At 38.3% G+C, this 16,252-nt stretch overlaps 1 protein-coding gene across 1 annotated transcript in view; it reads left to right on the top strand.

Moving 5' to 3' along the window:
* The window catches only part of MBTPS2 (membrane bound transcription factor peptidase, site 2), a gene marked incomplete at its 5' end in the record, with an annotated part of 32,197 nt that extends 16,369 nt beyond the window's left edge, over nt 1-15,828 (top strand). Inside the window, 6 exons of the mRNA XM_082486146.1 lie at nt 1,615-1,733; nt 2,858-3,038; nt 6,506-6,600; nt 8,134-8,329; nt 14,033-14,108; nt 15,454-15,828. Coding sequence (XP_082342272.1) covers nt 1,615-1,733; nt 2,858-3,038; nt 6,506-6,600; nt 8,134-8,329; nt 14,033-14,108; nt 15,454-15,676 — 890 coding nt within the window. The 3' untranslated portion in view covers nt 15,677-15,828. The remainder of the gene's footprint in view (nt 1-1,614; nt 1,734-2,857; nt 3,039-6,505; nt 6,601-8,133; nt 8,330-14,032; nt 14,109-15,453) is intronic.
* Between the last annotated feature and the right edge of the window lie 424 nt (nt 15,829-16,252).

Genomic DNA, 16,252 nt, shown 5'->3' with positions numbered 1-16,252 from the left:
AGGCCCACATTTTCCTAGCTGTTTCCTTGTCACCCTCTAGCAGTTCCATCACCTCTTTTTTTTATTATTTTAAGGTCGGGTTTTTTTCCAGTTTAGTCTCTCTAGCAGCCATATTGTAACAAAGGAATTTTGTTTCTGTCTTAGTTTTTATTCTTTGTTAAGCTGAAAAAATAATTATTTTTAAGATAGAAAGGTTAAAACAATAAAGTTAAAATACTTAATACCTTTGTTGCACTTGTGTGTATATGTATATATGTCTGTGTGTAAGATAGAGAACTGAATGTAGAAATGTTTCATCGATCTGATTGCCTTTCAGTGAGATATGATTAAAAACTATAGAAAGAGAAATCACTTTAAGAAGCAGGTACTAGTGGAAATGGCAACAAACCCTCAGTTAAAGTACTCGACAAATACCTCTCATTTCTGGAACATTAGAAACATAGAAGACCAGGTGACATGTAAAGATAGCCAGGGGAAATAAAAGTCTGCCATGTGTTACGATTTCTGTGTTATATACACTACAAGAAAGATAAGTTTAATATGTTTTTAAATGTATTTACTTCAGTTCCTGTCCTGTAACTGCACTGTAAGTATAGAATTAAATCAAACCGCTCTTAACAAGATGAAGCACTGTAAGAAAATAAGGAGTCTTCAACATTGAAAAGTTTTCCTGCATTGGTCATACAAAATGTTTGTGCAAGAACACAGATTAAATGAGAAAATTTGTATAGTACTAGATGTTGAAGGAAGGCAAGTGTGTCTTATGATATTGGTTCATTTTTTCCTATGGAGAACAGTATACTATAAAGATTGCAGTTGCAAATATGTTGCCCAAAATAACATGTCAGGAAATGCTGATTGCACAACGTAGTTTCTTGATGTGGTTTTAGGTCCAGATTTTCTTGTAAATGAAGCCTTTTTTGAAATAATTTTCTAAACTTGTTTGGCACATATACATGTAATTATTTTTATTGATACAATGGAGATAACCATGAAAAATACTGAATTGCAAATAAATTTCAAAAATCCTGCTGACTAGGATAAACAGTACTTATTCATGTATAAGCCCATTTATTAAGGTTCTTAAATCTTAAAAAAAAGTTTATTGTGGTAGAAGCTGACATGTAATATATTTCATTCCACTAGTTTTGTAATATTTATGTTTGATGACAAGTCTGTAGATAGAAACTGTTGTTTAACAATTGATTCAGAAGCCCAGTTTTTATTTGGATACTCCGCCCAGTTTTTTCTTCTGGGTACGCTGCCTGCTACATACTTGGAAAAGTAGTGTTACATGATGAAATATCAGTATGCTAGAATAACACATTAAAAATGGACTTACCACTTCCCTGTCTTTTTGGGTAGTGTAATTCTCAGGTGCTCAGAGGCTTCTCTAAAAATCCCCTACAAAGTGACGTCATAGAAACTTAAGTTTTTAAAGTAATGTACGTATTCTGCTTTTGTACCTGTGTTCACAAATTAACTATTCATCCATTGTTACACTAATTATTTCAGGGAACTTAATTAGAAGGTAACCACAGGATCCTGCATTTCAAAAACACCTTTTTGTTATTAGTGTTTATTTAGAAACATGATTTTTTTCCTTCTTTTTAGGAGTGTGGCATAATTTTGTTCTCGGTGTTGCAAGTTTCATTGTTCTGTTTCTGCTGCCAGCCATTCTTTTCCCTTTCTATTATACGGGTGTTGGGGCACTTGTCACTGAGGTTGCAGAGGTAAGAAAAGATCTTTACTGTTTTCATATCACATGCTTTGTAACCTGTGTCTCCTATTATCAATCAAATTTGGTCAGTGCAGCACTCTGCACTTTTTGTCTGCTTAAAGTTTCCTTCTCAGTCTCATGTATTTTAGTATTAGTAAATAGAGGAACATGGCATGAATAATTATAGGCTATTCAGTGTACTATACAACTATTTAGACATTTCAGATGAGTTTGCAGGCTTATTTCAGGGGGGCGGGGGGATTAACTTCTATTCAATATTGGCACCAAGTAAATCTACTGGAAACTGCATTATCGTTCTAGTTATTGCTATCTGGTTTTAATGTTAAAGATTATTTTGAGCCAATTTCCTTGCTTGTTTGGTCAACTGGAAGCAAAGTAGAGATAGACTGCTGAGTTTCTGGAAGGGACTGATATTTTTCTGACTTAATCAAATACAGCACAGTTGTAAAACTGAAAGGAGCTGAAAGGATTCAGTCTTTCTTGGATCTAAAAGTGAACTGATATAACTCAGGAGGAGAGTGACATTTATTATGCTTTATACCTTCAAAAGTATAGGTATACCCTGCCTTGTTGAAAGATTCAGGGTATCAATTTAAACTTCTTGAACTTAAAATGGAAATGTTGTAGGAAAACCCACAACATATTTACTTGTATGAAAATAATTACTCAAATTTGGAGAGGTCCCCTGGAACACTTAAGACTTGCCTCCTCTCCTCTCCTCTCCTCTCCTCTCCTCTCCTCTCCTCTCCTCTCCTCTCCTCTCCTCTCCTCTCCTCTCCTCTCCTCTCCTCTCCTCTCCTCTCCTCTCCTCTCCTCTCCTCTCCTCTCCTCTCCTCTCCTCTCCTCTCCTCTCCTCTCCTCTCCTCTCCTCTCCTCTCCTCTCCTCTCCTCTCCTCTCCTCTCCTCTCCTCTCCTCTCCTCTCCTTTGTAGAGGATGTTGGCTTTGTAATGCTCTATCATAAATTGAAATAATCAGTTCTAGTGGAGCCTGAGATTTTCTGTTTCTCTGGAAATAGTGTCTTAACATAAAGATTTCATGGCCATTCGGCAGAACTGTAAACAAATCCTTTTAGTTTTAACTATAACAACATGACTGACTTCACCTTTGCTTCTCAGGATTCTCCTGCCAATGGACCAAAAGGTCTTTTTGTGGGAGACCTTGTGACTAACCTACAAGACTGTCCAGTCTATGGTGTGGAAGACTGGAATTCCTGTCTGGAAGACATTTCAGAGAAGTCACAGGTTGGTTACTGTATAAGTGCAGCCACCCTACAGCAATTAAGCTTTCCAGCTAGAGGTATGACTTTAAGTGCTCTCTTCATTATTTTCTGTTGTAATTTTATCATGTCTTAAAGACTATTTTGGATTTAGGATTTGTTGGTGAGGACAGATTTCTCATAAGTCGAGTCTGCTATCCTGTCTTAAGCAGTGACCAATATACCATTCATTTTTGTGAAATCTGTAAGTAAGGAAGAGGTAGATAGAAGACAGAAGAATTTCATTGGTCTTCCAATCATCTTATACAAATATCCTGTATGATCTGGATAATGAAATTTGCCTCTTCAGGATATTGGATAGCTTGGTTACTAGCAGTAATACAATTATTTTCTCTATTTTTAGTTCAGTTATATGGATCAACTCAGTGATCTTTTGCAGTTGTAAAATCCACACATTACCTTCCTGCTTTGATCAGCATGACATTACAAATTGCATTGCTTAACCCAATGATGTGCTTTATTATGGCCACTTCTTCTCATGTGCCTCACTGTATGGATTTTATGTTTCATTTGCTCCTTCAACCTCACAGTGTCATTGCTCATAAACTTAGTTTTGTCTGAATTGCACATATTGCTTCTAGAAGTCAGTCTAATTCCTTCTGTTTTCATTTATACATTAGAGTGCTTCTAGCTATAATGAGTTACCACTGAGAAACAAAAAAAATGTGAACTGAACTAAACTAGAACAATAACAAAAATTAAGTAGAACAAAAAAGAACAGTCAAGTTAAATTGGCTGAAGGTCTTGTCACACGCCCTAAAGCTCTCTAGAGTTTGTTTCATGCAAGCATCCATGGAGACTGAATTCCAAAGGTAAGGGGGCTACTGCTGAGCAAAACCTATATGATGCTATTCAGAGCTTTAGAATTGTCACTGCATTTTACTGTCATACTGGAAGTTAACAGGGGGTCGGGCAGCTCAACTACTCCTGTTTTTTGATGCATTATAGTTCTCTTGTGGGACTGAAAAAGCAATTTATTTATTTTTAGTATGTAAGGAAAGTAATCTTACAGCTGGAACTACGATAAATATTTAAACTGGAAATTAGAGGAGTATGGGTAAGATCCTGCTTTTAGAGACCTAACAGTTTGGATTATCCCTCTGAAGAGGAGGGCAACTTTGGCACATGCTTTCAGCTGTGCTGAAACAAATTCTTATATGCTGTAGGTATATATGCTTAGATTCTGCTGTTCAGAATGTGAGTTGCATTTCAGAGTCATGGATAATAAAACTGCATATTCTGCAACTGAACCAGTCCTATTTAGACTTAAATACTAGAGACTTAATACTAGAGACTCAATAGTGCTTCCAAGCTTGGTTGCTGTACTGTGTTAGCAGCCCATTGTCCCACTGCTGCATTCTAATCAGACCAGTCTGTCTGCATTTTCAGAGCCATAAGCCTCCAGGAGTGAGAAATATTCCTCTGAAATTAAATGAACTCTGTTTGGTCTCTAGCAGCTGTCATTTGTCAAAATCTTGACAGTTCACAACTTGACATAAATACAGAATATCAATAAAAATGTATCTAGCAAATGGACCCTATCTACTTGACCATAAAACAAATGGAGAGTAAAAAGTATTTTCAGTGTAGTTTATAAGGAAACTAATTTCATGGTCATTCACTATTCAAAAATATATGTGGTTCCTTAGCCTCAGAGTACTTGAAAAAAGGATTGTACGGTACAGTGCTTGCACCTGTAAGCCCCAGGTATAAAGCTCCATGTTAGTGGACTGCAGGTTATGCAGTAATAAATCAGCAACGAGTATCACAGGCTTGATCTACCTAAGGAAGGTATGGCAGTGTTGCTGTGACACAGATTCTTACAGTGACTATTCTTTTGTGGGTTTTTTTGAAGCTGCTGTTGCAGAGCAAGTTAAGTTTAATTTGTTTGAAGAACATCTGTACAAAGATTCTGTACCAGACTAGTTAAATCACGGTTTAAAACAACATTTATTCACTGCTGCAGCCTTCAAGGATTGGAAAGCTTTCAAAATCTGAATACTTGTAAAGACTTTCACATATTTAAGAGGACATTTTGAGCCTTGGTCATTTCCATAGCCAGCCAGTGAAACCAGTACAGTAGCAGGTATCAAATTTCTATACCAAACCTTAATGCAAGTTGGGGGCAATGGATAAAAGTATTTTGTAACTCGTAATGCTCAGAACATTGCAGTGGTAGATCCCCAGTATCTCAAGGAGATTTATCACAGAATCACAGAATTTTCAGAGTTGGAAGGGACCTCTAGAGATCGTCTAGTCCAACTCCTCTGCCAAAGCAGGATTGCCTAGAGCACATTACTCAGGACTGCATCCAGGCGGGTCTTGAAAATATCCAGAGAAGGGGACTTCACAACCTCCCTGGGCAGCCTGTGCCAGTGCTCTGTCACCCTCACCGTAAAGAAGTTTTTCCGTGTATTTGAACAGAACTTCCTGTGTTCTAACTTGTGCCCATTGCCCCTCGTCCTGTCACTGGGAACCATTGAGAAGAGCCTGGCTCCATCCTCCTTCAACCCACCCTTTAGATACTTGTACGCCATAATAAGGTCTCCCCTCAGCCTTCTCTTCTCCAGGCTAAAGAGTCCCAGCTCTCTCAGCCTTTCCTCATAAGGCAGATGCTCCAAGCCCTTAATCATCTTAGTTGCTCTTCGCTGGACTCTCTCCAGCAGTTCCCTGTCCCTCTTGAACTGGGGAGCCCAAAACTGGACACAGTATTCCAGTTGTGGCCTCACCAGTGCAGAGTAGAGGGGGAGAATGACCTCCCTCGACCTGCTGGCCACACTCTTCCCTATGCAGCCCAGGATTCCATTGGCCTTTTTGGCAACAAGGGCACATTGCTGGGCCATGGATAATTTACTGTCTACCACAACCCCCAGATCCTTCTCCTCAGAACTACTTCCCAGCAGGTCCGCCCCTAAGCTATACTGGTGCCTAGCATTCTTCCTCCCCAGGCGCAGGACCTTGCACTTGCTCTTGTTGAACCTCATCAGGTTCTTCTCTGCCCAGCTCTCCAGCCTGTCCAGTTCACGCTGGATGGCAGCACAGCCCTCTGGGGTGTCAGCCACCCCATCCAGTTCGGTATCATCAGCAAACTTGCTAAGGATACACTCTGTCCCCTCATCCAGGTCATTAATGAATATATTGAACAAGATTGGACCGAGTATTGACCCCTGGGGGACACCACTGGTTACAGGCCTCCAACTAGACTCTATGCCGCTGATCACAACCCTCTGAGTTCTGTCCCGCAGCCAACTTTCAATCCACCTCACTGTCACCTCAGATGAAAAAATCAGTGCATGATGTGACTGAAATCAGATGACATTCACACATACAAGTGGTGAAGCTTAGTTTTAGCTGTGACTGAACCACAGCTAGGCTCTGTGAATTACTATAATTCTTGAAGGCTATAGAATGATTGTTTTAATTTGTCCAGAGACTAATTTCTTCTCAGGAAGTTATTGATTATTTGCTCTATGCCTGTGTTCTTTAGTCTACAGAAGACTGGATGGCACAGTTGAGTGTTGTAGTAACAACAGCCTCACAGACATTTGCTTTTCGTATAGCAATAACTTGGACAGCCACCTGGTAAGTTACTCAAACTGCTAATTCTGTTTGGTAAACCTGAAATTATTTAACTTAAATTAGTAATATATGCCAACATTTATGCAGCATACTCAAGTGCTTAAGAATACCTACAGTTTGTAATAAAGGTGTATGTGTATGTTATTCTCCCCATTTACAGCTTAAAAACCCCAAAATATTAGTTATGATTTTCCCATGATCACCTGATCAATCAGGGAGCCTCTGGAAGAACCAGAAAAGATCAGTACCAACTGTGTAAACTTTTCTTCACATACCAGTTTGTTATTGTTCTGACCTCTAGTGTTAAATACCTAGAGAACTGGAAATGAGTCTGTTCCTCATCTGCTATGTTTACAGTTTCTACAATGGTAAACTTCCCACTCCAGGGTGATTTTGTGGTATTTAAACACTAAGAATTGAGCACAGATCAGCAGTTCATTTGAAAGATGACAGTGGCTGGTAACATCCTGTAGTTCAGCAAGATTTGATAAATCACTGCCCCACTGAGCTTTGACATTCTTAAGCTCATAGCTGCTACTTAGGAACAGAGAAGAAATAAAAACATCCAGAAGCCTGTGACCTTCAAGTGCCCTTAGATTGGCTCTGAGTTTCTGAACAATTATTTTAAATAGTCCTTGCAGTGCTATGCAGCAGTATTTGGAAAGTGTGCCCTCTCCCCCTCATTAGAATAGAAGGAGCTTGTATTGAGTTTAATGGAGAATGTCTTGACACTCGTGTCTATGGGGACTGTAACTATCAGGCTATGAAGAAAGAAAATCTCCTTTTTTTTTTTTTTTGGCTTTTTTCTTCCTTAGGCAAACAGTAGATGAAGAACATTGCTTATGTTTCAGAAAAAAATGAAAATTATCACTGAACTTTTACGAGAGACATGAGGGAGAGAAACAATTTTCTGTTCCTTTCTGCTATACTCTCTTTGGCCAGTGGGGAGCAAGAAAGATCTGGTCTTTCAGACTGCTGAGTGAGTGTTATAGGTAGGACTTGGGACACAGCACTGCATTAAGTCCTGTGTTCATCTTAGAACTAAGTCAGTTCATTTGGTTTCTTAGCTATCACACAACCGGTAGGTTTTTTGGTTTGTTTGCTGAACGTAAGGTTTTGTTCAGCCAAATGAGGTTTTAGATAATGAAGACTAAAGCTTCTTGAACAGGTAAGTCACTAGTATGTTGATGTAGGCACTGTTCATTAGAAATCACTGACTTATGGTTAGATGTCTTGATTTCTGTTGTGCATTTGTGTACCTCTTTAAAAATAGTTAGCTTTTATTTTGGTACATGTGCGCACCCGGTCTTCCACATTCTACCAAAATTGAATGACAGGCTGAATATGTATCAGGTAGAAGTTCTGCAGGATTTGACAAAAAAAAAAAAAACAATAAATCAGATTTCAGCTCTTCATGAGCTGGTAGTATATCAGTGAGGCACTTCCTTTGCTCTAAAAAGGAATATATAGTATCTTCTTTCTGATCTGTTGGAAAATACCTTTAAATTTGATAATAATTTTAAATGCCTTTTGCAGTATGCCTGTCTGCCAGCACGAAAAGTTATTGAGGCCAGCAAAGTTTGTCGAACCAATGTGGACTGCCAGAAGGACTTTGTTCCAAGCTTTTGTGTGACTCCTTCTTTAGAGAACCAAACAAGACTAATCAGGGTAAAACATCCACCCCATGTTGACATGCTGTATGTAGGACACCCCATGCATCTTCAGTACACAGGTTGGTATTATTTATTAAAACAGTTAAACAAAAAAGCTTTCTAATATGGTTTACTTTGCCTGGCTGCTTGAACAAGGTCTTGGAGCTCTTGTCAGTCAACTTGTTTAATGCAGAATCCATTTCTTGTTACAGCCAGTGGAGAGACATGGACTACTCAGGCCTAAAATGAAATGTGCACAGTGCAATGAGTTACGAAGGTAATAGAAACCATATGTGATATTAGACAGTTGGTTTTTTCAGAAAAGTATGAAAGGGCTATTTCTGTAACAGATCTCACTCAGGTTAGTCATGGCAGCCAGGCGCCTGCATTGTCCTAACACATAAACTTCTCAAAATGCTATTGTAAAATCTCTAGGGCATCTTGCTCTAACACGTTGCCTGGAATATTAGCACAACTGTTTAAATCACACCTAATATCCAAGTATCTGTGACAGGTTCCTATGACTGCTGAGCCACAAGTACAGTTACAACATAGGATTTTTCCTGATTTTTTTTTTTTTTGAGTGCCCTAAATTAAATAACATACAACAGATTAGTTCCTTACTTTGAAATGGACTATGGCTCTCCTTTATGCAAGCTTATATGCTTAAGCCAGGTACACCAGTGAAAAATAATTCTGCTCTTGGAGCAAATATGAAAAAAATGAACAAACTCATCTAAATTCCTACTTAGTGGCTTGAGTGGCATGGTGAAAATGAACTTCAGATGGGCTTAAAAAAGTATGAAGTGTAAAACTCCTGTCCCTTCCTGTACGGAACTTGTCTGTTCCTCAGAGATGGATATACTCCATAGGGGGAGATTCTACTTTAGGCATCATGAAGTACTTCCTTAGCAAGGCATTGTACTTGTCTGAATAAGCACTGGAATTAGGTACAAAAGAGCTTTGGAAAGGGTGATGAAATCTGGTAGTGTAATCCATTAGCATTCTTGCATAAATGTATTTTTAGTTAAACTGTCAGTCTTCATCTTTCTGTGCTGGTCATATTTTAGTACTCCGTGGCAAATTATTTATTTCTACTGGTTTACACTATACCCTCATTTAAGCCAAAAATATGATCACTTCACATCTTATTTCTGCCCTCTTGCCATTTAGGAGGAAAAATGTTGTTCACCTGTGTGATACCAATACACAGTTCTATATTTGATGACATCTATTCCAAATGCAGCGACAAATTTTAAGAATAGAGTTTGATAATTATTTTAAGTTCCCTTTCTTGGTCTCTAACAATAGAAACTGTAGGTACTGTAGAACAATTGGTATTGTTCTCTTTTCCAATATGTTGGAGCAATGGAGTTTTAGTCAGTGTTTCCTACTGAATGCTAATTCTGCAAAAAATCGGAAGCCGTCAGTCAGTCAGAAGTTGGAAAAGAATGTTACTGCGTCTAAGGAGGTAGTTTTACTTTAAGAAGTTACTGTGTGAAAATACAATTTACAGGTATATAATTCTAAAGTGATTTACTGTACCCTGGGAGTTGCACATTGAATGTGCTAATTTGAAAGCTAAAAGCTTGACTTTATTACAAACTTTGCTGCAAATGCAAACTATGCTCCTCTTGGAAAAACATCAGAGCTAAAATAGAGGATCCTGGCTTAGGCAGCAGGTAGTCTACTGTACCATTGTAGAGTTCTGTGCGTTCCAATGAAACAACTTCTAAATATTTCTAACTTAACTTTGCACTGTACAATACTGGCTTGGGGCCAACAGGTTTGATTTTTTTTCCAAATGTGACTGATCAGAATGTGTTAACTGTTTGGGGTTTGTTTTTTTTTTTACAGTCCTCTACTGTGTGACTTTTGAAATAGGAATACATTTCAGTGAAATGCCTTATTCTTTACTATGATCTTTCTGCCTGCAGGAAACATTACTTTTAGAGTAGTGCCACATTTAACACACAACCTGATATGGGAGTTGTAGTAGTGTGTACTATAGCTTTATTTTCTCTAGTAATGTCACTAAAGCAAATCTGAAAAACATTCTAAGATTATGCATGTATTATTTTCTACTTAGGCTTGTACTGTTGTCATGATAGTCTTGGTTTATGGAGAAGCAGTAATTATTTCATACTTTTATTTGAAGCTAGCTTCCAGATACAATTTTTTAAAAAATGTCTATCTATATTAGGTGTTCACAAGAAAAAGGCCATACAGCGTACTTCTTTGAAATGTGTCTATTTCCTCAAAGTAAAATATACTAGCAAAAATATCTTCTGTTGATATGGACACTATATATCGCTCTTGTTTTCAGTATAAAAAAAAAACCTTAATGAATCATACTCCTAAATGAACTTACAGTGCTGGAGATTTGGCCAAAACTAAATCAGAAGGAATGATTAGGAATGCATGTTGTTTAGGATGGACACATTGATTAATCCTTTTAATTAGCATTCTCTCTGTAAAGAGTATCTAATGTAATCCAATATAAATTCATACTGTGGGTTTAATTCATGTGCTATTACTCAAGACTTTTAGACTTTTCTTATTGCAGGCCAGTTATGCTCTAGAGACTATCCCTGTGTTGGACAGAGGATAAGTACGGTTGAAATGGAGGGCCCTTTCATTATTGCCAGGGAACTTTGCAGTGTTTCTTTTTTATTTTGTAAGCGTTTTTTTATTCCTTCATGTCATTTCTGGTATGGCAAAATCTTGGCTTCCTTCTCTGGCCCACGTTGGTTGGGAAGAATCTGGTGACTAACATTCACATTTGGAATTCACACTGCTTGAAGGAAGATCATATCCCTGAACGTTACTCTATCTGCATCGCCCATCAGTGATCAAAAACTGTAAGATTTCCTTCATGAAAAGAAGATGGAACTTACCAAAGCCACTTCCTAGCTTCGGGGACTTTTTTGGGCAACAACAGCTATAATCCCAGATTAAGGTCTGTCTGTTTCTGGTTTGTCAGAATTTCCATGCTTGTTTGCCCTTATTGATGAGGATGATCCTTCTTTGCTTTCAACCCATGTTTAAAGAGTTACACATATAGTTCTGTGTGGTCTCCAGAAGAACTATCTTATGCCGTACTGTCTCTTTCCTCCATAACGTACACGCCCTTTCCCCCATGAAGAGGTTTTGAATAGCTTTTTGGTGAACCTAGTCTCCAAATCACTTCTAATTAAAATTGTGTCTATTGTGCATTCTTCTCAATATTTGCCAACACCATCTAGCATTAGCCAACAAAAAAAATGTTAATTCCAGGTCAAAGAATTGTTTAATTAGAGTGGGAAAGCAATGACTGTTTTCTCTCATCCAGCCTCATTGCTGTTCATCTTTTCCCAGCAGTGTCCTTGAAGGCAAGCCTGGACAACATAATTTCTGTAATTCTTTGCTTTTTCCTTGAAGGACAGATTTGCCTGCTGCCATTAGGTTTGATCCATTACAGCCACTAAGTTCATTGCCTGATATTATAGTGTCTAGAGCTCAGTCCAGCAGCTTCCTGAAGAGTTTCTTTGTGTTTTGGAGATTGCTTCAGCAGTAAGGTTTGGAGTTTAGATCCATGTCTAGTGGCTGTCGGGGACAGCGGACAGTTTGTTGTAACAAAGAGGGAAGGAGAATAGTAATCCATTCTGAATGTAGGTGCAACTTCAGGTTCAGGGTGGTGACTTGTTAGTGGCCACTAGGGGTTTGTCAAGGGGCAGTCAAGCTTTGAAATTACACTATATTGAAGTGTGTGTTTTGAAACCTTTGAATATGCTGGCTGCCTCAGCCATTTTGCTATTTTGGCTCATGAACAAGGGGTCTGATCAGATGTTCTGATACCAGCCTTCAGCTTGATGAGTTGTTTGCTCTGGATATCACTTGACTTGGATGCCTCTGACTTTCCAAGCTGGGTGGTATCCAAGACTTCTGTCTGTTGTGTTCTTCACTCAGTAGTCCAACAGACTTACTTATTTTCTCTCAGTTCCCCTAAATCAAAGGTCTGTCTTAAGCTAAGGTAAGAGAGAACATGATTTTCAAGTCGTCTTGGCACAGCTGTGGCAGTTTTGGTATTGGAAAGTTCTCTGCTTGTTGCCACACCAAAACTGTTCCTTCTTTGGGACTCCTTGCTATCAAAATATCTCCACTTCGTCGTGTGCTTGCTGGTTGTACTAATTATCCCTTCTGACTCATCAGGAAGGTGTCTATTAACAGAAGAAAATGTGTTTATGTGACTGAGTGGACCAGTTCTCTGCCTCATGTGCCTTTGGAACTATTTTCCCCTCATTTTTGTTCCAATGTCCTTGAATTGTTTATTGAACCTGAAGAAATCTGATCTCACTCTTAACTAAGATATACTTAGCAGCACTTTTGGTATGTTATATACTAGCGCTGAGGTTTCTGGTGTTCTCTTAGCCTATGGTTTTAAAATTTCTCAAAGGGTGGGTAAATTGTTCCTTTCCCAAAGGGTCTTTGTATTGAGTGGGATTTGAACTCTTGCTTTCACCTCTCTCTGTGGAGATGGTATTTCTTATGGCTGTAGCTTTTTCCCAGGTTTGTAGGGAAAATTCAGGCCATTGCGTCTGGCCTCAACTCGTGTCCAGAGTTGTTCTTCAGGCACAGAGTGACTATTGTTGATACTGTGCAAGCTCATTCTTAAGGTGGTTTTCTAATTCTGCTTTAATTTACCTAAACCTCTTCCTTCTGGGGGTAAGACTCCGCTATGCTATAAATGGCGCTTTCTAGTAGGAAAGGTATCTCTCTTCCAGCTGTCACAGAACTAAGGCTTTCAAACAGTCCCTGAGGCTGGCAGACTGAGACTGCTGTTTATTTTGAAAGACTGCATCAAGACTTTTTATGAGACAACTCAGATGGAGCATCCCTGTACTAACAGTGCACTCTGGGAGGACTCAAGCTACTTCAGTTTTCTTTGAGGAGTCTCTCATAAACATGTGACATGCAGTCAGCTGAAGTTTCATGTACACCTTCAAAGAAGTCACAGTACTAAAGAAGTGTTTCAAGGTCATGTGGTGCTTGACACTGAAATTTTCCAGTCACTATTTATATGAAGGCTGCTGTGTCCCACCTCCCAGGTTTTTAAGTTGCACTAAGTTACATCTTGGGGTCACTTATGGTATCATTTGAAGACAGAAGAAGCAGCTACTTATGTAGTGGCTAACCGGTGTTCAGATGGGTAATGTACCCGTGCACCATCTCCTAGCCTTTGCTTTCTCAGAGTGATTCTAGAACTCTGCTCCCTATCTGCCCCACTCCTATATACCATGAACTCAGCCTCAGGACAGGGGTATCTTCTGCAGGTACTGCAAGAAAAGAATTTTCTAGCCTTGAGAGAAAGTACTCACACATGCGAACCCCCCAGTATGATTGTATACATGTGGACTGCATATGTTGAAAAAGTCTGGTAACTATGATTTCTTTTTATATGTTTTTCTTTGAAAAGGACTTAAATTACACAATGTGGTCTTTATGACTACAGATGTCCAGTTGCCTCTGAAAGTATATATCTTAGATCTACTTTTACTGAAATCATGCTAATTGTATTTTGTGAAGTGACTTTACTATGATAGTGACCATGTTTAAGAAAGATTTAATGGCTGCACTCTTTTAAAAACAAAGGCCAAGCAAAACCATATTTACATTGCTTATTCATCCTTGAAGAAATGTAATTTCAGATCTGATTTTTCTGCAAAATTATAATCTAAAATTCATGATGTTATAATCCTGGAATGACTGTTCATGTGTTGCGTATCTTTATATTTTCATTTCAGTAAGCCTCAGCAGTTTTGTACCACGGCAAAACTTTCTAAGCATCGATCTGCCTGTGATGATAGAGACGTTTTGCAAGTATCCTTTGAAGTATGCTTGTTCTTTTAAGGCAAGAAGGGAAGTGTTTAGAATTTGATGACCCAGCAAAATTTCAGTTGGATATAATTTTAGACAGGGTGCTCTGAAACATTTCTGTAGCATTTTAACATCTTTATCCCATCTCTGCATTGATTATTGTCCATGTGCCAAGCTCAAAATGAAATCTCTCACTTTCTTGTGCTTAGCAGGATATTTTTGTTCGATGCTTTTTTAACTCTTTCTTGAGGGTGAGTCTTAGCAGCTCTGACAAGAAAGTCAAAGTAATCCTGAATTTATGGCAGGACAAATGAGATGTTATTGCTAGCTTTGTTACATCCGAGTTTTATCATTTTCGAGTCATTATGCTGAACTAAATAACAGGGTAGGGTTGGTGGGGTTTTTTTCCTTCAACAGAAAAGAAAACCTATTCAAAAAGCAGGATTATAATTAGGGTAAAACATGCTTATTAATGAACAAGAGTATATATATTCATATACATACATGTTAGTAAGCTTAAATATGGCTAATATAAGAACCCTTAGCCTTAGAAACTGAGATGTTTATGTGTGGCTATAAAACAATTAAACAGTGTAGTTCAGATTTTTCCATAAAACTAGTGTAAAGATGCTACATAAGCTTCCTTTTTCTGGCAACACACCAAGGTTCACATTGACCCAGCTGCTTTCTGAATCATATGTCTTCTTGTCCGGCCATTATAGGATGGAGGTAAGTATTAATGTTAGCAGGACTTTACCAACAATAAAAATTATCTACCCTTCCCTCATTCCCACATGCACGTGCATGTACAGAAATCCACTGAACTTTGCTGGCCAACAGGCAAGTAGGAGGGAGAGGCCAGATTTCCAATTATATTCTAGCCATTTACTTACTCCAGCAAGGGAGTGTTTTGGAAACTATTGCCAGTCATTATTTCATACTTAGGTCATAGGTCTAGAATACCTTCTTACTTCAGGCATGGTGTCAGAGCTATAACCTTGCTCCAAAACTCCCTTGCACAAAGCAAGGGAGGAGGATGGGCAGTATTAAGTGTGGTTTTGCTGTCTCGTGCTTTCATCTGAGTTGTGAAGGGTGCAGGTTGTTTAAGTATCCAAACCTGGTGCCTAAACAAAAAATGAATCTATAACAGCAATTCTCTGAGTTGGTACGTTATGGTGTGAAAATCATTGTACTCATATAATTTCCATGTAACAGAATGGTAGCTAAAATAAAATAACCTTTATATGTTTATGTATGCTAGAAATAATAAAAAAAAATGTTTTGGTTTGGGGGGTTCTTTTTACTTTTTCTTGGATATTATTCATGAACCTTAACTAATATCAACCAGGTACCTAATTTCACTGTCAGGAGCACTGGCAGTTATCAATGCTGTACCCTGCTTTGCTTTGGATGGTCAGTGGATATTAAATTCATTCCTGGAAGCCACTCTGAGCTCCTTGATTGTAGAAAAACAAAGCAGAGAGCTTGTTGGCTTTTTAATTTTGCTTGCTGGTAGTGCACTATTGGCTGCCAATGTTGCACTGGGACTTTGGATGGTGACAGCACGGTAGAACATTGGATCCTCTTCCATCAGTTCTCAAAGTACACAGAACTAATGAATCCATTGCCTTTTAAAACTTGTTCAGTATTGAGATTGAAATAATTCCCTTAAAATGACACTGAAAGAACAATCACTGATGGATGCTGTTTTAATTTAAATCTGTACAACGTTGTGACTGTGGTCATGAGAAAACTAATAGAAAGAAGTAGGAACCTTTTCATATACTCTTTAAGCACTGTACTAATTTTGCATAAATTGCATTGTAAAGTTTCACATGAAAAAGCCTAAGACTTCATTAACTTTGATCTCAAAATAAGGGAATTATTTGGCCTCAAACATTTGTAAAGCGAGAGGAAAAAACCACTTAGGCTTTACTTTATAATTTGAGTAATTATCAGAAAATCATGTGTTGCCTCTGATCATTTCTCAGTCAGCATAGTCTTGAGTGTCGTTTTTTTTTTTTTTTAACCTGGTGTTCTACCAAATTGGACTCTAAGAAGTCCTAAAGTCTGATCTCAAAATGGTGAAAAGCTAAGAAAATTATTACCATATGTTAATGAGGAGAGAGAGGGCATATAGGTTAGTC

This window comes from Vanellus vanellus (genome assembly GCF_965231255.1).
Source record: "Vanellus vanellus genome assembly, chromosome: 1".
In the NCBI taxonomy this organism is placed as follows: Eukaryota; Metazoa; Chordata; class Aves; order Charadriiformes; family Charadriidae; genus Vanellus; species Vanellus vanellus.
Note: the sequence above shows the minus strand (reverse complement) of the source record. Positions and strands in the feature narration are given on the sequence as shown.